We start from the raw sequence: 24,756 nt of genomic DNA, 5'->3' as shown, positions 1-24,756 counted from the left end.
AAATATTGTTTAAGCATAATCATACCTTCTGTTAAGACCAAAGGAGAACCACGTGAGGCGACAAAATAGGGTTTAGATAAAGCTGTTTATTAGACATTGTCTCCTTCCCAGACCAACAGACAGACACTTTCGTTCAGTCAATGTGAAGCAGCGAGCTTGAAAACATATTAAGTACAGCTGAAGTGTCAGTCAAGTATGATCTAGAAGTGTAATTCGATAGTTGCAGACCGCAGGTGTAGATTGCGATTTCTGAATTGTTTGCTGAGCTCTATTAAATTTCAACATCAGCGACTGAAAAAATCGAATTACATTTATCGGGTGCTTCGATTGCATTCGATTTGTTTTATAGCTCGCTACTCTACAACGCTTCAACGACGAAATTTTTCTATTGGTGTGAGGAATGAGTGTCGTCCAATGAACATTTTCTCTTATCACCGTTTTATCTCATTCGATTCTCCCTGGTGGTTTAGCGAGGTACAAGAAAAGCTAGTCATTTAGTTTTTCAACACCATCTTTTATCGGTCCGATATATCTGTAACTGATCCGAATATAGCGCCTATCTGTTATTGATTAAATCATGAGCATTGAACAAGCAACTAGACATGCGCTGACTACGTAAATAACTTGTTTCGAATAACAACCATATGTCTAACGAACTTGAACTTTTCAGTGTGCATAGTCTCAAATTTTCAATCTAGATCCATTAACAAATTTTTAATTTACATGTAAAACTGACTTGTTCCAAAGGGTCTTTGGCAAAGCTACTTAGTTTCCAAAGAAACCCTTTATGTCCAGAGTAGCATAACATCTTTAGAATAGATAAGTCACATATGCAGTTATCTGTCAACTGATAATGCCGAATTCGCAGTCAAAGATTAAAATCCAGCTGTCAGAAGCTTGAAATTCAAAATCATGTGTTGCTGTGTAGTCTGATGTCACTATAATGCATGTCAATGTCTGTTTTGTGTGTATTCACAAAATTTGTAAATGTATCTTCTCGAATTTTACGGTTACCATATTTCTTGTGTTGATTGTACAAATCATTTGGTTATTTCATAAGTAAGATACGAATTTTTTTTCCACTGTATACCAGAATCTTTTCTGCCCCTTTTCTTTCAGCGTCAATATAAGTCTACTACTTTTTGTATTTTTTTTCGGTAACTTACGTCTTAAATTTACCATGTTATTTTGTATGTGAAGAGATATTTGGGACATTAAGCGGCTTGGTCATACCTCCTTTGGAACTCCTCAAGTTCCCGTGTTAGATACATTAAAAACATACAGAAAAATTTCAAAACGCATACAGCCCTCGTAGATTCATTTAAGGTAACCAGAAAAGTGTAAAGCTGTGAATGCAAAAACAATTTCATTGTGTTCAAAGTTTGGAACGAAAGAAGATTGCAAACGCTAGCAAAACTTATCACCAAATCTAATTATCCTTGAAACGGTGGTTTTATTCTGCAACTGTAACACAGCGGCCTACATCTGAAGCAAACAGAAATATAAAAGAAATATATTTCCCTAATTGAGGCATTCACTACTCATTTTTATGAGAACATATTTTTCATTAAATATGAAATTAAATTTTAATTTCTTAAATTCTTTTGTCTATGGCATACGCGTGTGGGGTATTTATAAAATGATCTAATTAACAACAGATCCTGGTAATTTGTTAATCACTCGTGAATATTTTAATAGCCTAAATAACTATTGTTCAGATTGTTCTTGTCAGAAGCTACGCAAATCAAAAGCAGAGAAACTTAACAATAGATTCAAACACAACAAAGCTCGAAAACAATAAATATACAACATTGATTAACGTGCAACTCATAAGTAAAAACAATGTTAAAAAAAGAACCGTATGCTTTCGACAATACAAGGTAATTCGTGTTAAGTGTGAAGGAGTCATCATCGAGGTTAATAGCGGCCATGAAATGATATTTCACTTCTAGTAGCTTTCTTTTAAAAGAAATGTGAAGAAAATGTTGCTATTTCTGTCGTATAGGTTTTGTTTAAACACTGTGAGGACAGAACGCTTTAATTAAACAATGCAACTTTCTATTGAGGAAATGGATTGTGCCTCCACAAATGTTGATGGACATTTTGCTTTTGAAAAAAACATCCTCCGTAAGATTGTCAGAGTCTGTACTCATTTGTCAGATAAAGGTCGAATTTGTCAAGGTTTGCTTTACAGAAGCAAATTGTCATCACTTAATGTAACATATTTTGTTCTTGTTGAACCATGAAAGTTAAATTGGGTCTTCTACTTCTCTTTGTATCTATACATGGATCAAAGGTAATTTTTCTTAACAATTTGTCTTTCTGTTCATTCTATAAGAGGTATCACTAAAATGTCAGGTGGTAGAGTTATAACTGGCAATTAATATTCAGTTTAAGAAAGTGCAAAATTAAGATCGTCGCACTTGAATGTAGAATTTCTCAGAGTACTTCATCTTTCTCAAATGCTCGACAGATTTCGGTGAAATTTTTAACAGCAAAATGTGTAGCTTATCGTAAGACTCTGCACAAGTTTTGTAGAAACAGCATAACGAATTCGATTATATTTTTAAAAAAATGTTGGCAGTGTTCAATATGAATAGTGATGAACTAAGAAATTATCATCAAAAGAAAAATGTGCTCTTCTGGAAAAGGAAAGAGTTTCTCTTGTAAGTATTCTTGCTTCAATATTATTTAAATATTTAAAATTTACCAATAGGAAGTTAGTGTTTGAAATTCTTCTCAAACTACTTCTCTCCCCTATTTCTTCCCTCATAACAATACTAGTACAGTAGGAAGTCGAAGTCGAAAGTAGAAGTAATTGGAAGTTCAGTAACCACAGGAAGTTCAGATTTTCGAAAATGACGAAGAAAATGCCATTTAGGCTTAAATGTACTGTAGGGTATGGTCCTTTTATCGATACAGTGGTTATACAATACATATAGTAATTACAATACCTTAACCAAAACTACTTACATTTAATGTTTCTGAAGAACCTTCCCCCTACACTAAATTACACTGTTCTTGTAACTCATACTTAAAACTTAACTTGTATAGGCTAAGGGAAAATAAAAATAAAAACATGTATGACAAACAATTACATATGAATGAACTTTTGTACAAACACTGACTTCACACAAGTTTGTGTATCGCTAGCGCTAAGACAAAATGTAAAAAGCTCCTAGGAATCGCGTTCGGATTATGTAATACTAGTATGTTGCAAGAAAGAAATTTATACGCATTAACAAGCATGCAATTTGACCCATTGATTTTACAGCTATGTGTCTAAGGGGGACATAATTTTAATAAGCATCAAATTACAAAATCGGATACGAGTATCATAAGAATGTAAAGATTACTGAAATGAGTATGAAACTTGTTACATTGTCAGGCCCATATTTACAGACAAGACATACTACCGCGGGTCCAGGGCAATGAAAAAAATGTCAAGATTGAAGCATAGTATCCATTAGTATGGGTAAAAGAAACGAAGACATTTAAAATAGACCTTTACTGAAAACAATGTTGGTACCACAGCGCGACTGAGATTTCTCGCTACGGCGCTGCTGGCCCCAGAAGAAGCTAAGATTATTGCATATTGGCTGCAAAGTATAAGGGTAAAGTTATAATGTTTTGTCTTTTGTTAGTTTTTATCTTGTTTTCGTACTTCATTTAATTTTTCTAACAACAAAGCAAATACCAAGTACAGTTTTATATCGCACGTAATTGGTTAAACTCATCCAATCTTGTCCAGAATTAGAATTGTGATAGAACTTTACGAACTTATTACACGTATGACGTGTTAATGATCTTCAGATCTTTGACTCCTGAGTTATTGGATATAAAATTTGGGATTGGACTCAGTGAAAGTTTAAGGATATATTATATAGTATGCTATCGACGAAAATATTTCGATCTTGACTAAACTTTGTAGCTCAGTTAATATATGAAATATAATATACAGGCAATTGGTTCTCGTGTTATTGACCATCAAATTTGCGTTTCAACTTAGTGAAACAAAGAAAGTTTACAAACTCGCGATTGATAAAAACCACCCGATACTGACTACACTTGGTATGGTGGTACACATTGAAGAGCTTCGGGCATTTTCAAGCATAATATGAAATATTAGGACGTACAACTGTTTTCTTTCCGAGTTACTAGCTATCGAAATTGGGTTTTAATGCAATAAAATCAAGATTCCACTAAAATGCAACTAACGAAACTTATCCAATTTTTCAAAACCATATTTCGCTAGATGGTACATCTTTATGAACTGAGTAAGCATATGAAATCTTATTGTGTGCAGATATTTGGTTATTGAATTATAAGTTACCAAAATTGGGGTTTGATTTTTACTTTTTAACTAAGTTCGAATCTCCAATCTGATGACCAATCAAGTCCAAAACCAAAAGGTGCAAAATATAATAATTCACATGCCCACTATGCTAATCAAAGTCTATCAAGATTTCATATATGGTCAAGTAGAGTCCTTTGGTTATCGAGGTGTTAGCCATCCAAAGTTGGGGTTTGGACATAATCAAATTTTGGCCAAAAATATTCACTAGACAATGTGAATGAAATTCACCTGATTGTCAGTCAAACTTTCATTAATTGGCGTAATTTTCAAAAGATGCTATTCAGTTTGCTTATAGTATTTCTGGCTAATGCTTCAATAGTTCCGACTTGTTCGAAGAAAGGGCTGAAGCAAGGTTGTAGAGCAATACTTCATATCAGACGGTCAGTATGCTATTAAAAATCTACTAGACTTCAACCAAAAATAAATCACCGTCCATTACATTGTTCCACTAGACTAAAATTTTCCCACCAAACAAGAATTAAAACCGCCAGATAAAACGGGAAAACTATCCAAATTGGCAACACTGATATCAATATGTATTATCAAAAACAAAATGCTATGTATAATTTAGATCTCTATGCGTTTCGTTTCGCTCATCTATAAAATAGATTAACATAATTTGCGATTTTGTTGAATTCAGTTACAATTTTTAGATTTGGTATCAAATAAAATGTCTAAAAAATGATTCCTTAAACGACGTAATATATAGTGCGAGGCATCTAAAAGTAACATCTAAAATACAAAAAACGAAAAACGCTGTCGGTAAAGAGCATTATCAAATAGGGCTCATCAAACGGACATACGGTGTATAGGAAAAAATCGACAGTGGGGTGATTTTTTGTAATTAAGTTCATGGTTGTTTATTTTGTACTTCAATTAATAAAAACTGAAGTGGCCATTTATCTCGTTTGAAGTTCGTATATGCTGAGAAAGAAATAAACATTTTTGATGGACATTTACGTGTAGTACTACAAACAGAATTATTGATAAGATCTTGAACTTTCTTAATCTATTCAAACCAGCGCGTATGGTCCTTCTTGTACTTCCAATCGCAGAATATGATTGTGCTCTCTGTGTTGGCGTTCACCAGACCATCCACTTACGGCATGTAAGGCCATGTCATGTGATGCTGAATTCGATGTTTCTTACGGAACTCTTTCCAGAGGTTTGACGTAAACTGCATTCACTGCTCGGCAACAATATGATTTTGGTAGAGAAAGTTATGAAAATAAAAACGCTGCAGTTTTGAATGATTTTTGTTTGTTTGTTTGTTTATGCGGTGCAAAGGAGATAAAACCTTACAATTCTGGTAAACAAATTGATGACTAACAGGTTATATCGGTAGTCTTTCCTTCTAGTTAATTGCGTTACCAGATCAATGCATAGTTTGTCAGGGTGCTGCGCCTCTTGTATATGCCATGACTTACTTACAATGGCAAGAGTTCTTGTTGTCATACACATGTACTCCAGGAAATCCCGTTTCTAACCTATCCAATTAAAGATGCATAAGTTACATAAGATACATTTCTTTACGCCGAAGTCTCCCCTTACGTGTATCTCTTCCACCAATTCCGGCATCAAAGTCCTAGGAATTGCCATCAATCATCTATCCGTGGGCTTACACTTTACGAACAAATTATCCACCAATGAGATCTCATCTAACCATCGCCTAGTTTACAACAGTGATCTTAACTTTCACCAGTGGTTGTCGCTAAATTGATCATTAGCTACCATTTAGATCATATAATTAAATCCTGGTCTTTAGTCAAAACAAAAGAGTAAGAAATTCCTGTGTAGGAATTCTTCATGATAGCACGTAACCATCTCGTCCTTTTAGATTGGTTGTCCCGCTCGTTTCTTAGACACGAAGCAACTAACTATGGCCGTTTGACCCTCCAAGACAGAGTTATATTTCAGCCAGACATTATAGTTTGACCACCTTGCTCGGTGCCACATCTTCTAACATGTAGTCGGCGCTGTTATCATTATGACGATATCCATTATAAAAAATTCTAGTAGAATCAGGTCTGGAATATTAGTTGCTATTTACTTACACTGATGCTATTTACTTACACTTTACATTCACCTTGAGCTTCCAACCAATTCTAGCCAATCATGCATAAAATTAACTAGCACGATCATTATTGTTACGATTGAGAAGGCTAAGCTCGACAGAGTTTACCTCCGTTAATTATAACAACAATTTTCCCACACTCTTCACTGGAACTTGCACCAAACGAGATTAATCTGGAGGCAAGCAAGTGAGGAGAATATCCAAAAGTTATTTTGCGCTATACACTACCACTTTTCCGTAACATATTTCAGCAATTCTCCGTAAAAAGTCCACGATTGATGTACGTTCCGACTTATCATATCTGGTTGTTTGAAATGAAATAAAAGGAAATTTTTGATTTTAACGTCCCAAAATTATGCCCGTTAGGCTAAAGGAGATGATGATTAAAGCAAATGAAGGATGATGGAAGAGTTAGTGGATGAGAAGGTTTAAGGAAATGGGAGTACCTCGAGAAACCCACGAGCACGATGTTGTCTTGGTCGGGGATCAAATCAGGGACCCCAGGCACCAGAGATAAATGCTCTATCACCGAGTCCCCGTCACCCCGTGGTTTTTAAAATATCTACTTCTGTTTCTCTTTCCAGTTTTCACATGTATATTTTATGTTTATCATAGTTTTGAAGTAGGTATATGCCTTTATCTCTTTATAAGTAATCTGGAATAACATCGACCACACGAGTCAAACATTCTCAATCCAACAGAAACTTATGTCATCCGAAAGCCAAATAATTTTTACAATCTCTTAAGCTCTTCTAAAACTGTCCGTACCAAGAAGCTTCCTGTTTCACATACCGCGGAAACTCAGATAAAGCGCTTGTTTCAATACTGCTTCCAATTGTGTTTTATTATTTGATTGAACTCGACAAGCATCAGTTAAGCTGAATAATCTTAAAGTTTCAAGATGTGTTGTTAGACAATATTTTGTTAAATTACCGAATACATAAGGATACATTCCCACATTATCAAAACTACATACATTTTTAACACTTGAATTACATCTCGTGCTAGTACTACTCTCAGTATTAGGCACAGTTGACGTTACAACACTGGCGATAGATATAACAGCTATATTTACAAAATCAGTACTATTTAACATCTACTTAACAAAATTACTATTATTAATTACACCTTCGCTCATCACGATCCTGTTTCTACTTACTTCCAGCTCGTTTGTTTCCTTGCACAAAGAACAATTCATACTTATAGTTCAATTCATTATGTTCTCATACGCAATTTATCTTCACATCATTAATCTTCAGCACAGTTGCCTCTGCAATCATCTGACATTCATCCATCTTAGTTTGTAAGTCATCCATCTTTTTACAGCTATTTTCAACACACTAATTCAGTTCCATTAACTTTCTGTTGTGTTGTTCCACTGGAATTTTCACCCGATCTACTAAATTTTTCAATTTGGCCACATCGTGCGCCAGATCCGTTTCCATTCCAGTCTCATTTTTTTCATCTTATGTTGAATTTTGCAAATTGAGCATCACCCTTTTATTCCATTTGATATCTTCTTTCATTTTCTGGTTATCACCTTGAAACTCGATCATTGCCGGCATCGTTTCAAGATGCTAAAAATAACAAAATCAAAAATGCTAATTTAAAATTCGCGGTTAAACTGTTTATTTTAACCCTTGATAATTTCAGATTGACGCAGAAAGAAAGTTGTAATATACTCAGCAAATGAACATAACTGATTCAGTATTCACGACTTGAAACTATCTGTAAAGAAATAACGTAAAATCGAAAGCTTTCTTGGTTAGCATTTAACAGAAGGTGTCCGCAATTTTTTCTAAAAAAAAAAAAAAAAAAAAAAAAATGTTACAATTTCGGTAATTTCTGATCACATTAGGTTAGTTTAGTTTAGATTAGGTTAGATTAGGGTAGGTTACGTTAGTTTACATTAGATTATGTTAATGTAGGGATCCAGTGTAATTTTCCAAAAGAATGATTGCATTTTTCTTATTTCTACTAATATTATGTTAGATTAGGTAAGTTGAGATGGGAAAATTTGGAACTTGGGGGTCAAAATCAGGTAAAATCACCATGTTTCCAGGAGAAATGAGTTGATAGTACGTAAGTGTAGATACTAACAAGTAAACCTTACGTTTGGGTGAATCGAGTTGCTGACTGAGACACATATGAGAAAGTAGTACTATATGTGGTCAGTATTTCAGTGAAGTTGTAGGTGCGAACCTCCAGGGGTTTAGGAGATACAGCTACCAGAACATCACATGGAAGTACAGAATAGTCTTCATACAGTTGGAGGTAAAAGCTCTGTAAGACCTCTTGTAACGACAAAAGGTGAATAACAAATATATGGGTACATATTAGGACTAGGGAGAAGTCATATAGTAAGGGTATACCTGACGGCGGCCATCTTGAAATCCGCCATTTTGAATTAAGGTTAAGTTTCTAAAATAGGAATAGGGTCATGTGATACATGATTTAAGGCGCAAATTTAATTAGCAGAACAATGGTGACGTTAATTTTGATTTACGCGCAATTGGTAAAACGTTACAGGGAAATTAAATATTGTTGCAGCATATGTATTAGTCCTTTACCCCACCTTGTAAATTTTGTGTTAATGTTAATAATTAAATAAAAAGCAGGTGGATAAATATTAGGTCTATGGTAAGAGTTGCCTTGATGGCGGCCATGTTCAAATCCGCCATTTTGAATCAGACAAAAGTTTTAAACAAAACGCATAACAATGACACCTTATTAATAGGAAATTTTACCATAACTACAACGGTATAACCATTTTTGCTTTATCATTAACCAGTACAAAATTAAATGGATCGCTCCTTACGACTACTGCTTTGACGGAATTGTTAACGACAAATGTGTCAAGTGTAACTCGATTGCCTTTGTCAGATGTGCTCACTGTGAGCAGAGCATTTGTGTAAGTCATGTACTCCTTTCTGAACTACATATTGATTGTACTAATTGAGGACTTTTCTGGAAGAAAGACCCAAGTTCAAATATGACTCAGTTCCACTTTGGTCATTTTTCCTTAAATTAGCAACTTGTTTATGCGATAACAATTGCTGGTTGATGACAAAGCAAAAATGGTTATACCGTTGGATTTATGGTAAAATTTCCTATTAATAAGGTGTCATTGTTATGCGTTTTGTTTAAAACTTTTGTCTGATTCAAAATGGCGGATTTGAACATGGCCACCATCAAGGCAACTCTTACCATAGACCTAATATTTATCCACCTGATTTTTATTTAATTATTAACATTAACACAAAATTTACAAGGTGGGGTAAAGGACTAATACATATGCTGCAACAATATTTAATTTCCCTGTAACTTTTTACCAATTGCGCGTAAATCAAAATTAACGTCACCATTGTTCTGCTTATTAAATTTGCGCCTTAAATCATGTATCACATGACCCTATTCCTATTTTAAAAACTTAACCTTAATTCAAAATGGCGGATTTCAAGATGGCCGCCGTCAGGTATACCCTTACTATATGACTTCTCCCTAGTCCTAATATGTACCCATATATTTGTTATTCACCTTTTGTTGTTACAAGAGGTCTTACAGAGCTTTTACCTCCAACTGTATGAAGACTATTTTGTACTTCCATGTGATGTTCTGGTAGCTGTATCTCCTAAACCCCTGGAGCTTCGCACCTACAACTTCACTCAAATACTGACCACATATAGTACTACTTTCTTATATGTGTCTCAGTCAGCAACTCGATTCACCCAAACGTAAGGTTTACTTGTAAGTACTAGCATAACTAGTACCTACTAACCTAACCTAAACTAACCTAGTCTAATTTAAGCTAACCAAACCTAAATCATCACAAACATAGAAAATATAGGAAGAAAGTACGAATTTTAAGCGAAGAATTCTGGCCCCCAAATCCAAATATCCTAACTAAACCTATCCCAAGCTAACCTAAACTAACATAACCTACCTAAACTATCAAAAATCATAGAAATATAGCAAGAAAGCACGATATTTAAGCAAAATGTTCTAGCCCCCAGTTTCAAAAATATGCTGTTAAGGTTAGCTTAGGTTAGTTTAGGTTAGACGTGGTTACGTTATGTCAGTTCTAAGTATTTTCATCATCCATTTCTCCTGTAAATTTTATATTTTGTACGTGCTTCTGTTAAACATGCCCCCAACTTAATCCTGGAATTATATTTCTATTTCGTTACATTAAAACGATAACGACTTATCTTCAGTTAATACACTTTATTTCATAAATTATTACTGGGTTTCTTAGTAGTTACTACAACATGTTGCATTGTAAATACTTTTAATGGAGTCTGTACCATGATAATATATATTTAATAACATTTACCTTTTAACATGATTATTATATTAAGAAGTTATATATTTGCAATTTATCAGTGATTAGGATGTCGATTGAAAGTAGGAGAACAAAAGCCATATAATACCAGGACACGGATCGAATTTGTTTATTAACTCATTTCTGCTATCATCATTAAATCAAATTATGGAAATGAATCGAGATGGATGATAAATCACTGACGATGTCTACTTGTACGGAATTTTAATGATTTTCAATACTAGATTAGCTATTTAATTCAATTTGAACAGAATTTCCATATTAAATTTATCACAGAAACAGTTTTATTAGAAAAGAAAAATCAATAGCAACATGAAGTGTGTATCCCCAGTTACAATTATTGTATTTTTTCCCACAATAAAACTCTGAAAATCAACAATATTAATTAACTTCGAGACATAAAAACAGCAAAAAATACAATATTTAAGACTATACAGATAAGCTGTATGTCAACTGCAACAGTACAAGCCTGCAATAAAAATCAGCATTAATTTTAGGTGCAGATTATCAGTGCCAGAGCCAGGCATATATATATATATATATATATATATATATATATATATATATATATATATATATATATATATATATATAAATATATATATATATATATATATATATATATATATATATATATATATATATATATATATATATATATATATAATACAGGGTGCGGCACGTAAAATCGGCCCGTAAAGTAAACACATAAAATGAAATGTAATGTATTGAATATGACTACTCACCTTCAGAGCAGGTGCTGAAAGTGTCCTCCGCCCACTTCAACACACATGTGAGCACGATTGAGGAGATTCATATATACCCTTGTCAGTTCTTGTGTTGTAATGCTATTGGTGACATCCTGGATCCTGGTCTTGAGTTCTTCAATTGTGTGTGGATTTGTTTCGTATACTCTTCCCTTTAACAGCCCCCATGAGTAAAAGTCACACGTGGACAAGTCTGGTGACCGAGGAGGCCACAAGCCTTTGCTGATTGTCCTCTCTGGTGTAAACATCTCATACACAAGGGACAATGATGCAGCTGATGTGTGGCATGTTGCACCGTCCTGCTGAAAGTAACATAACTGACGCTCCTCTTCGGTCAAGTGTGTATAAAACTCCTCCAGAATTCCCATATACACGTCACTGTTCACTGTCGTCTCAAAGAATATGGGCCCAATAACGCGTATGGCGGAAATGGCACACCAAACACCAATCTTCTTATCATGCAAGGGTACCTGGTGGATTGCGTGTGGATTTTCTGTCGACCAATACCGGTTGTTTTGGGAATTTACGTACCCAGACAGGTGGAACCACGCCTCGTCACTCATGATGAGCATTAGTGGATCCAAGAAACCACTGGCAACATTGCTCAACAACCATGAACAGAAATGCACCCTCTTCTGCAGGTCAGGCTCCTTCAGTTCTTGCACAACACTTATCCGGTACGGTTTTAACTTCAGTCCCCTTAAAACACGTTTGCAACTTCTCTCACTCGCATGAACCTGTTGACTCAATCTCCTGGTTGACTTTCGAGGACTTCTTGTCATTATCTCCTCCACTTGCACCTTTAATTCAGGTGTGCAGACAGATGGTCGTCTGTTCCTGGGAGCATTTTGAACCGATCCTGTACGCCGCCATTTTTCAATCAATTCCTGAATGGTGCTTTTTGCTGGCACAGAACGTCCTGGAAATTTCTCCCGAAATAAATTCTTTGTTTTCACAAAAGATCCAGTGAGAATGAACCCTTCAACAATGGCAACACACTCGGGTATCGAATATCGCATTATCACACATTGACACTCACCCGGCTTAACACAACGAGGCCTTTTTCTCAACTGGTTCGGACAAGTTTCACTGGCTGCGGCTGCACGTGACTGCTGCAGGTCACGTAAGTCGACCCGACCTCGACACGCCATCTCTTGGTAGGAAGGTAGATTATTTAAGTATTGCCAAAAACACAATATACCATAATATTACGACGGGCCGGTTTTACATGCCGCACCCTGTATATATATATATATATATATATATATATATATATATATATTACAGTGAATAACAGTGAATCTTTTTTTGCAGAAATGTAAATGGTCATCCTTTATTGATTTTTGGGCGCTGAACACGAAACTGGTAATAAAAATGTGCTACATATAACGTTGTAATAATGAAATTGTACAAGTAAAAGTCACAAGGCATTAAAATGATTACGGAAATAAAAATAGATATTCTTTATAATTTCTTGGACGCTGAACAATAAAATGACAATGATAATATGCTCCTAGGTCAGATTTATTGGTAATTGCATAATTTACCTTTTGCATATAACGCTATATAATAATATTGTAAGGTAAATGTCATCAAACTTTGAAATGATTACTTAAATACAAATATCAGCCTCTTATAATATTTTGGGCACTGAACACACACACACAAAAAAAACAATAAATACGTGTCCCGAATTCATATTTAGCACTAATTACACAATTTACATTTACATTTTGCAAGTATCCTAAAGTACCTGTTTTAAACACGCCATCTCTTTGCTTGTTTCTTGTGAGGAACTCTGGAGCATATCTTGGAATCATCCAGCAGGAATCCGCTAAGATTGAAACTGACCACTTCCCTTTATAATGTTGTTCCATCACAGAAATGTCCTGGTGAAATCGCTCTCCTTGCTAGTCACTGAAAGATCCATAATTCACTGGAAAGACATCGAGGTGGGAATGTAGGAAGTGCATTTTGAGTGACGTATTGCACCCAAGTTTCTCGTAGACAAACATTGCGAAATCAATGCCACGCATGGAGCTCATTAGCACTGAGAATAGATTCAAACACCTCGTCTTGTAACAGTTGCGGACCGCGATAACAGTTGCGGATACACCTCGTATTTGCGGACCAATAAAGACTCCCTGCTTAATCGTTTCTGTACTTAGACGCGGAAACTTTTGGCACAAGTGTGCCAATGCACGTTCATTCCTGTTCATGGCCTTCACAAATGCCTTCATGAGTCCAAGTTTGATGTGCAATGGTGGTAGCACAATGCTTTGTGGGTTCACGAGAGGTACATTTGAAATGTTTCTTTCGCCTGGCAACAAAGGACTTCGTCGCGGTCATTTCTTTTGGATGTAATGGACATTCTTTGCACGACTATCCTGCTCACATATGTAACAACGGTACTTTGTATAACCACCCTGTAGACCGAGCAAAATAGCGATCACCTTAAAATCACCACAAACTAACGACTTGTGTTCACGATACTTTATAAGATCTAGAACGCGTTCCAATATGGGATAACTTTCTTTACCTAGGGGTCATAAGCAACAGGGATAGATGCTGATATCTCCTTACTGTTGTACAGGAGCACAGCCTTAAGACTTGTTTTGAAGCCGTCTAAAACAGTCTCCAATCTTCTACTTTGTATGGAATCTTCCGTTTTTGCATCAAACCTTGAACATCATTGCAAAATACTGACTCATCAGTGCAGCAGAAATATTTTGCTAGATTGTTTTGACGATCGCGTAGAGTTGATACCCTAAGTGTATCCTCCAGAAAGTTCCACTGCTGTAGCCTAGATGCTAAGAGCGCAGCTGTATTCTTTGGCAGTTCTAAATCTCTAATCAGGTCATGAAGCTTCGCCTGTGTGAGTCGGTGTGGTTCAGGATAGCTGGTTTTCGGCTCGAATGAAGGATTAGTGTCACTGGTATGTGAAGCAGGTTCACCTTCACTTTCATTCTCTGTATCACTTTCCGTCGGAATGGTAGCCGGGGGATCGGGAGCAGGCAATCCTTCTTCGTGGGCCATTGGAAGAATGACAGATGGTATCACTGGGTATTCGCTTTTCCTCTTCTTCTTCTTCGTATTTATACCTCTCTTCAAGCAAGGTAGCATGCAAAAGTAACAGTCTGTACCATGGTTTGTAGGTTCACGCCAAATGGCGGGCACAGCAAAGCGCATGGAAATGTTCTTCCCATGCATCCTGGTATTGAGAGTAAATGAATACGTAACTCGTGCAACAAACGTGGGGAGCACATGATTTATCCTGGTCTCCAACACGATACCCAAAGTATAGTAAATATGCTCTTCACACTGCAGCAGTCAATGGCCGCTTCCTGGAACCACAAATCACGTCCGCACATATGTAGCACACACTGTCCACCGAATTTTTACAAACGCGGGTCATTGCTGCACTTTCCTTCAATCACTGACACCGCGCAATGAAAACAATATGTACGGTCACGAAAGAAAGTATTCTTCCATTGACAAAATTTCTTTTCCTAATAACTCAACAAAAAATAAACTATTAGAATACCGATTTTGGCTAGTTATCAAGTTATAACTATTCTAAGGATAGCAACAAAAAGATCCAAATTAGTTCATTTGCTCCCGAGTTATTGCCAAAAGAAAATTTGTCAACTGTTAAATGCTTTCTTTCCCATGTGTACAACTGCGATAATGTCCTCACTCACTACTTTCAAACTGCTGGTTCACCAGTAACACAAACAGTCTGCCAAACTACTGCTTGAAGCACGCCACAAATACGATTAGAGACGTTAACTGGAGCTAGTTACAACTTGCAATCACTGCCCCATATGACTCATGAGAGGCTCGCACTAGCTGTTGATAACGTACAACGTTGCCAAGTGGAATATGCAGGAAATACGTGTGAAAAACGACACTTTGTACCGTGTAAAACAATAATTTCAAATCATGTACTTAAAATGTCCCATGAAAATATAAAACCCTAAATTACTCAGAAACCTGAGCCAGGAGAGAATTTAAAGTGCGATTTTCGCGTTTTGTGGCCAAAAACCAATAAAGAACGGCTACTTTCGTTTCTGTAAACAATAAAAAGTGAAAAATGTTGAACAATACAATATAGAAATTGTACAAAACAGAAAACAAAATATAACAACAAATGTACAATGCAAACAAAATATAACAAAAACAAAGAACATGTAAGTAACAGGATAGTTATAAAGTCACACTGAAAAGTAACCTACGTTTCGTAGACTTTTTCATAAGAAATGATTTTTGGATCAAAAGATCCTATATATTTCAGGCAAAAAATTCTTATAATCCTTATATCTGAAAAACTACATATAATGTACAGTAGGCAAACCCAAACTACCATTTAACTCAGTATGATGTGCTTATTCCGTAAAAAATACGAAAACTCGATTTATGGGCCATTCAAAATATTTGTGGGCTTCAACCAAAAAATCCAATATATTTCATTCAATCAAATATTTTCTTGTATGTCTTGTATCTCGAGATCTACATACAGTGAAGCCCAAGGTGCAAAATTTCGAAGTCGGACGCACCCGCCAATCCACAAATGATGGTCGTTAGTATTTCTTCCGTACAAATTATGAGTTCCCCCAAGGACTTTGGTTTGATGAACAAACATATCACATCAGGGCATAAAATTTAAAAACCATACAATTTGATTCAGGATTTTCAATTGGATAATTCATATACATGTTAAAAATATCTTAAGTGAAGAACCATTGATGGAAATTAACAGCAGATCATAAAGTGTGTCAGTCTTCAGTGAATTCCTATAGACAATCTTAACTCTGTTGAGATTGGTAAAGCCTGTCTCACGGCAAGCAGTACTCATAGGTAAAACTCCACAAAGTGTGACAATTGGAAGCAAATTTGGGAATTTAGTAATGATAGGAGGAGTGAATTACAACGTTGTCTTCACTTCACTTCATGTATGACTTCACTTTCCATGTCCATTGTGAAGACTTCACATTCCGTGTTTTATCTCACTCAGAGACAATTATTTTCGTGCAAACCAGAAACTGCACAACTCTGTGACTTTAGGCATAAACCATTCCTACTGAACACTGGTTGCCAGCTCTAAAGCTGTGGTCGCAAATGGCGACAGGAAATTTTGCGCCCTAATGTAGCCAATCCCAAAGTATCACTTAACTCAGTATGATCTGCTTATATCGTAAAAAAAGAAAAAGAAACTTGATTTAGGGGCAGTTCAAAAATTTTGTGGCCCCTTACCCAAAATCTAATTATTTTCAAGATCGAAATCTTTTGATCCATTGTTTTGGATTATTCCTAAAATTCTTGTTTACGCCATACATTAGGGTTATCAACGAAATATTTGTTTATGTGATATATATAAAAAAATCACTAGAATAGTATTTGAGGAAATTGCCAAAGAAACTAAATGACTTTTTGTGGATATTTTCATGAGATATGATATACTCAACTTTTTAAGGGTATTAATTAAACATGAACACAATTGGTTGAGTCGTTCATGAGAAAATCATCAAAAGCTATATTAACCCTAGTGGTAAATCACGGTTTATGGATTTATTCTTGAGAAACTATTTAACCCATATTCTAGATATTTTATTGAAACGGCGACAAAATCGTTCAAATCGTTTTTCAGAAAGTCGTCTAAAGAAATCGTACCCCAAGAATACACTACTCCTTATGGACTTTTTCCGGACAAATGAATTGTAACATTAATAATATTGCAAAACTCATTTGTCGTGAAAAAATCATAATTTACTGTTGTGAAGTGAGGTTTTGCTCGAACGATCTTCTCACAAACAATTTAGACGATTTTGTTCATATTTCAGAAATAAATGATTGTTTATTAATAACATGAAACTATGGGGCTGATTAAATATTGACTTATGTGATCGCAACGCATCTTTGTTATCAATTTAGGACAAACAACGAGGCCGATTGAATATTGTTCTTCCGAACCTTTGCGATCACAGTGTCTCGCAAAATTTTTTTCTTCGTTTACGAGGTGTTTACGATTTTTGGCATATCAATTTGTCTACATGTTATCAAACTGTAGACAGTTATTTGCACATGCACCATAAAACTAACAGTCTAGAATTTATTGAAGTATTATTTAAATCAAGACATTTAACGTAAAATACTTTTATGAAGTAGCTCCAAAATTCATAATCCGCACCACGATCTTTGGAAAATCGCTTTCATTTATGGAGTTCTTCAATGCATCACTTTTAGTTGTTTACTTGCTCTCTGTAAACAAATATCACAATACAAACAGCATGTTTATTCAGAAATTTTGTACTAAAATTCGGATTCAAGATTTTCAATATGATAAATTTAGCTTTAAAATCCCAAACTCTTACGACTGAAGTAATTTCACAAATTTCGAAAAAATACATTTAGCGTTGTTTTTCGGAAATTTATCGCACAGATGCGTTGCGATCACGCAAGTTCATATTTAATCGGCCCCATAGTTTCATGTTATTAATGAACGATCATTTAATTCTGCAATATGAACAAAATCGCCTACATTGTTTTTGAGAAGATCGTTCGAGGAAATACTCCAGTTCCCAACAGGAAACTATGAATTTTTTCAGGACAAATGAGTTTTGCAATATTATTAATGAAATATTTATTTATGAGATATGAACAAAATTTGTTGTGTTGTTTCTGAATCTACCTTCAAGAGTAAACTATCCTTTGTGAGTTGTACCTTGGAAAACATTGATTTATGAAAGATGAACAAAGTCGTTAGAGCCATCTTCCAGAATATCGGAAATGTTGATATTCACCAAATTACCCTTAGTTTTAGAGATAAAAAAATTCGAAAAAAAATTTCCATACAGAATTCCCACTAACCCTAAATTTAATTTAATCATAAGTCTCGATATTTTGAGTGGCCTAGCCTGTAGGTGAGTGAACATATTTACATCGAGACAAACGGACGGAGGAACTGGAAGACGGACAAACAATCGAAATCCTTATATATATATATATATATATATATGTACGGTTATGAAACGTGTAAATTATTTGAAATCTCGAATTTGACACCATCAATCGAAAGCAAAATAATAATAATAATAATAAAATAATAATAATAATATGCATAAACTTTACAATGAGCGTGATTTTGAACTTAAGACCCACACGTTTTTAATGAAATTTCACTACGGCAGCAAATAGAAGGCAAATATACTTTGAACTAAACTGAATCTAAATTATGAATATGCAAAAGTACACAGATAATGATGTGCAAGACCACCTAGTGTTAGTTAATTCTATTGTAGTGATAATATAATATATAAGGCTAATTATTTGCTTAATAAATACTGCCTTCAGTTGGGGAGATCTGAGTTTAGTTTTTGGTGGAAGGTCATGTGGTTCGTATCCTGCGCTAAGCTGTAAGAGACGCAAATATCGAAAACAATTGATTACCCGAATTATCATCTAAATTAAGTTGACCTTGGTGAAAGATATGGCAACTGTTAAGTATCAATCAATAATTATTAATTAACTAAATTAACACTTGTTAGTTAACGAATACATACTATGTTATTATTAGGTTAAGTTCAATCTGATACTCTCTTCCAATTTCCGGCCGTCGATCTCCGACCGATTGTATTATGAAGTTATTGTTATCTTCAACCGAATTCTTTTGCATTGAGACGATACATTAATTTAACATTTTCCTTTTTCCAAACTGTTAGCTTGAAGTGTGATTTCTGACCGAACGAAATATACTTAAAATCATTTACGCAACTCATTTAAACTACGTTCACCAACAACGAAATATAAAAGACATATAGGATGTAAAGTATATGCACGAGGATCATGAATAACATCACGAGGTAAAGCATTAAATTGACTATAGAGCTTCAAATCCTGTTCTAAGGTGTAAATCTCATTGTGTGTGGCATGGCTGCTGATAAATAGCGTAATTACAAATCAATAAAAACAACGATGTCTTTGCATCTTTCTGTTTAGTACTGCATTTTATGCATTTCATGCTGCATTCTATTGATACCATGTTTTTTCTTTAAGAAAAACAAAACATTGCTTGTAAAAATATAAAAGTCATTGCAAAACAAAATAATAAGAAATTGATTAGGTAGATATCTGTATATTAGAAACAAATTATGTTCAGAACTCTATATTTCATTCTTTAAAAATGTGTTGATATTCGCATGGCCTTATAGCTACGATATTTGGAACCCAAACGAGATTCCCAATGGCGTCGCCAGGACACACAGGGTAGAATCCTCAGTTGTGTACTTTAAGGCAAACAATTCAGTTGGTTGTAAATTGTATCTTGATGTGATAATAGTGATTTTTACGAAATTAAAGGCATTTTAACTATATCGACTTTGGGAAAATTTACTTAATAATGTCTATTAAAAAGAATGAGGACACCCAAATTTTTCTATAAGCAGGCTAATAGAACTATTCTCATGAAATTTGGTACAAATCAGTTTTCCGGTCAGAGAAAGATTTAGCTAGGCATCAAATTTTGGTGAGTGTCATGTTCCAAAAATCATTTCAAACGGGTCAGCTATTTTTTTTTTTGACTCCGTAAACTATGCACTCGACACTAAGATAAGTCATTTTGGACATTTTTGTTTTCATCTCTTTCCACGAACTCTCTTCATGTCGATAGGAATGAACTTGGACTTAATGGCAACGTAAGCGTCGCTATTCATTTCAGTATCCCGGAAAACTGTGGATTACACACAAATTCAGGTCGTTTTGGTTTATTGTTACATACCAAAACTTCCAAGGATTTGAGATTAAGCTCGATATCTTTTTTAACCCTTGACCACATTCAATGCCGATGGGGCTGAATTAGGACATTAACGCATCGAGAGTGTGACTATTTGTCTCAGCAATTCTAAAACTATGAATTACACGAATATTAGTTCCTTGCCATTACTTTTACATTTCACCTCTTTCCCTCTACTAGCAGTGCTAATGGGGGGTAAACACGGAGTTAAACTGTATCAGAAGTATCACTATTCATCTCAGCCACTTCCAAAGCTATGGACTTGACACTAATATCAGTTATTTTTATTATTATTTTTACACGTTCTCCTTTCTACACCATCTAGTAGTCATACTACCACAATACTCTTTTGCAGATTGTAAATAACATGCATACCAAGCTTGGTTCAAATTGCTTCAGGCGTTCCAAAGTTAAACGGGATCATACACACAAATATACACACATACTTGTGATGATACTAATCAAAATCCTAGACCTACCACGTAATAGAACTGATGTTTTGTGGTCCCATAGAATGTCATACGGCCCTTTTGGCGGCATATCTCCCACGAAAGGTAATACCTTGTAGCTTTAGTAACTGATTCATACTAAATTCATAACAATTCTACTTTGTGAGAACATGTCTCCTTATTTAGAATCATGAAAACACATTTCTTGCTTAATGAAGCACTTGAAAACAGAAACTATTCATAATTGGATTCGTAACAAATTCAGTGTAAACAATGTCTGATGACTATTAGAACACAAAGCCGACATATAATGAACTGTTAATACTTACTCGTTCGGAAAATTTGATTTGGATATCACTTAAATGAAAATTTTCGATATACACGATAAACAATAAGGCTCATTTCAATAACTTACTCACTGAAAACATGTTATCACATGTTGATACTGTCATGACTCAAATATCTATTTGTTGGTTGATGTATCAATATATCATCATTGTATGGAAGTTTCACTAATTAGCTTTCTAACTATTTCGTTCAAGAGCCATACGTTTGTAGAAAGCCATATACTTTCATAAACAAACAAGAATATTTTGTAAATCATTGCCTTTGTTACCTTCATAATAACAATAATGAGAGATATAGGCTCTTAAGGACTACTCTCCTTACTCGTTCAACGTCTTCTGGTGACTTCACGGTTCAAACATGGCAGAGTGATAGGTGCTCTATTCACAGCAAATACTGTCAATTTGAAGTGCTGAACCTAACTGAGTGTTGTAGCTAAGTATACATCCATGGCAGACCACATAAAAAAGACGACGAAAATAACACAGCGTTTTCAATACAGAATCACTAGTCGTAAAAATTGTCACTACAACATAGTTCGATGTTACACTTTGGAAGATTTCATACTTGATGAGTAAACTGCTGAACAACTCCTTTGACTCCGGCTCGTACAGTAGCAGATGGAAGTCAGATTTGAAGAACTGCCAGAGTAAATATTTTTTACCTAAGTTACCTGGTATACTAATCTTACAAGAGCCCAATTCCTCTCTAGGATCCTGTAGAAAAGAGCAGACCTTTAATATCTTATTAATATTTTCTGTATATAAATGTTGACTTACAGTGCGTCAGTTGAGTTAAATAGACCTACAAAATGCATCTGGTATGTGTTCGTTTCTTGCATATTTTTAAATAGTTTGATCAATATAACAATTAACATTGGTCAACATGATTTAGTTTCATAAAAGAAGTGAAAAATGAGCCTGACGCAGTTCTTCCTCTGAATTCAAAAATGTAAACAGAATCTTTCTATCAGGCAAAGTTTGATTGTGAAGTCATTTTTCTTTCCTTAAACGCGAAATGGACTATATTTTCTTGTTACCTACTTATGTTTTTGAGCGACATAGTTCGCTTGTTTATTAACACAGAAGGATGATTTAGATTCCAGATTATTGTGAAAGGTTAAAGCGTTCAGCAGGTATGAAGTTTGTTGTCTTCGATCCCATAGGAAGGTAGGGAATCATTTAATTTAAGCAAAATATCGTGGAAATTGTATATTTTCAATTGCGCAGTCACTCTCACATGCCGTAAGTTATCAACAGGCCACAAAATAAAGTTAGACAGCTTATGGGATACATATGTCATATATATATATATATATATATATATATATATATATATATATATATATATATATATACAGGGTGGGCCATTTTAATTAATCCACGGAAATATCTGAAAAATGATAAAACATAGAAGAAATGTTTGAAGTAAACGTTATATATTGCTAAGGGGGAAAACCATTTACGCCAAAAGTACCCCTCCCCACCCCCCGGAAATGGGGGTAACGGGGGGTAACTTTGAAATGTCAAATGGGAACATGGGTCGAGTAATACCTCGTTCGAAAGGTCTTGGAAAACTAAGTAACGCTGTACCAAAATTTGTTTCATATGGAGCACCAGTTTAAAAATGGCCGCCATGATATAGTTCGGAAACTTCAGTAGCCGTAGTATGAAAACCATGGGAGGTAAATGAATGGAACAAAATTGAAATACGTAAATATCATAGGGCATATCGAATGGTGTGGTCCCTGTGATCCCAGTGGCCTCCCTGAAGGGGTCTTGGGGCTAACTTCAAGATTTCAAATAGTAACATGAGCCGAGTGGTACCTCGTTCGATAAATCTTGCAAAATCATACATCTTGCAGGAGAAAACGATTCAGGTGAAATGGCAGTGTTCTCAAAAGGTCGCCGAAACATAGTATTAGTGTCAGAGAAAAGGTTTAGTATCCGTAGTATGAAAGCGATTGGAGATATATCAACAGAAGAAAAACTGGAGTAGGTAACTGACGTAAGGCACATCGAGAGGTGTTGTCGGGGTGACTCCACTGAAAGGTATCCGGTGCCAACTTGAAAATTTCAAATAGCAACTTGAAGCGAGTAACATCATGTTACATAGACAAATGAATATGAAACAGCTTCTGTAAGAAAATTTTCGACATGAGACACCGTTTTCAAAATGATCGCCAAGAAATGGTGAATGTGTCTAAGAAAACGTCTAGTGCCCATAGTATGAATACGGGTAGAGATAAATGAAAATAACGAAAATTAAATAGGAAAATCACGGAGGCGTTCCAAGGCTCGAGAATGATACAACAGAGATAAAAATGTTAGAGTAAAATTACCATAATGTATAGAGAGATATCCAAGTCCTGCAAAATAATCTTTTCCTGTGCTCTGTATGTGAGTGGGCTGGAAAGTAACTCCGTCGCCATAGAAACTTTTATGTAATGCGTGCTGGTTATTAGGAAAGCATTTCGGGGATATACATACACACTGTTTCGTCCCTCAAGCTCACAATATGACATGAGTGCTAATAGTTAATCAAAATGTAACTGTGGCCAAGGGCGCCCATGTTGTGGTTTCCAAGGGAGGCAAGAGAAAGCGACATTTCAAATATAGTTTCAAATTTTGCTGTAGCTATTCTAAAAATTCTATTGTTTTCGATATTCCGAAGCACAATTTCCTCTAGGGGGCGAGAGCCCCCCTTGCCCCCCTTATGGGCGCCCTTGACTGTGGCCATCCGCATTAACTGAGTGCACTAATTCTCTATCCCTGAAGTCTGCCTTCCAAACAGCATTGGGTAGGTCAAGCGTACGCCCGAACCGTTGTCCGGTCGGACATTGAAATTTGAAGTTAGCTCACAAGATCCCTTCAGGGAAGCCGCTGGGATCGCAGGGGTCACATCATTCGATATGCCCTATGATATTTACGTATTTCAATTTTGTTCCATTCATTTACCTCCCATGGTTTTCATACTACGGCTACTGGAGTTTCCGAACTATATCATGGCGGCCATTTTGAAACTGGTGCTCCATATGAAACAAATTTTGGTACAGCGTTACTTAGTTTTCCAAGACCTTTCGAACGAGGTATTACTCGACCCATGTTCCCATTTGACATTTCAAAGTTACCCCCCGTTACCCCCATTTCCGGGGGGTGGGGAGGGGTACTTTTGGCGTAAATGGTTTTCCCCCTTAGCAATATATAACGTTTACTTCAAACATTTCTTCTATGTTTTATCATTTTTCAGATATTTCCGTGGATTAATTAAAATGGCCCACCCTGTATATACTCGAATTGATGAAGATGTCCTCGTTATACAGTAAAAATGGTGGAAACTGATGGCATTTGGTCTTTTTTGATGTAGGCTTGATAGTACTGTAAATAGGTCAGACGTATTTAGCAGGCAGCCAGTGTGGATTGTGTAGTGAGCCCATAAGGTTTTGTTTCCGTGTAAATATAAGTTTATTGTAAGTTTATTGTTTTGTTTCTTGAGTTGTGAAAAAAAAAAAAACTTGCATAACGTGAAGAAGGTGTTTTGGTCATGCTGGCAATTTCTGCTACATTAATGGTAAACCAAGTTTTAAATCTCAGTGCCGAAATCTTATGCTACTTGTAAAGAGGTGAGTTTTACT

General features: G+C 35.4%; 1 protein-coding gene across 1 annotated transcript in view; it reads left to right on the top strand.

Annotated features, from left to right (window-relative positions):
- The first annotated feature begins 2,161 nt into the window (after positions 1–2,161).
- Positions 2,162–24,756, top strand: part of Obp83g (Odorant-binding protein 83g) — a 142,534-nt gene continuing 119,939 nt past the window's right edge. The window contains exon 1 of the mRNA XM_081768956.1: positions 2,162–2,296. Within this exon, the coding sequence (XP_081625082.1) occupies positions 2,243–2,296 (54 nt within the window). The 5' untranslated portion in view covers positions 2,162–2,242. The remainder of the gene's footprint in view (positions 2,297–24,756) is intronic.

The sequence above is a fragment of the Thermobia domestica genome, chromosome 8 (genome assembly GCF_964235325.1).
Source record: "Thermobia domestica chromosome 8, izTheDome1.hap1.1, whole genome shotgun sequence".
NCBI lineage: Eukaryota > Metazoa > Arthropoda > Insecta > Zygentoma > Lepismatidae > Thermobia > Thermobia domestica.
Note: the sequence above shows the minus strand (reverse complement) of the source record. Positions and strands in the feature narration are given on the sequence as shown.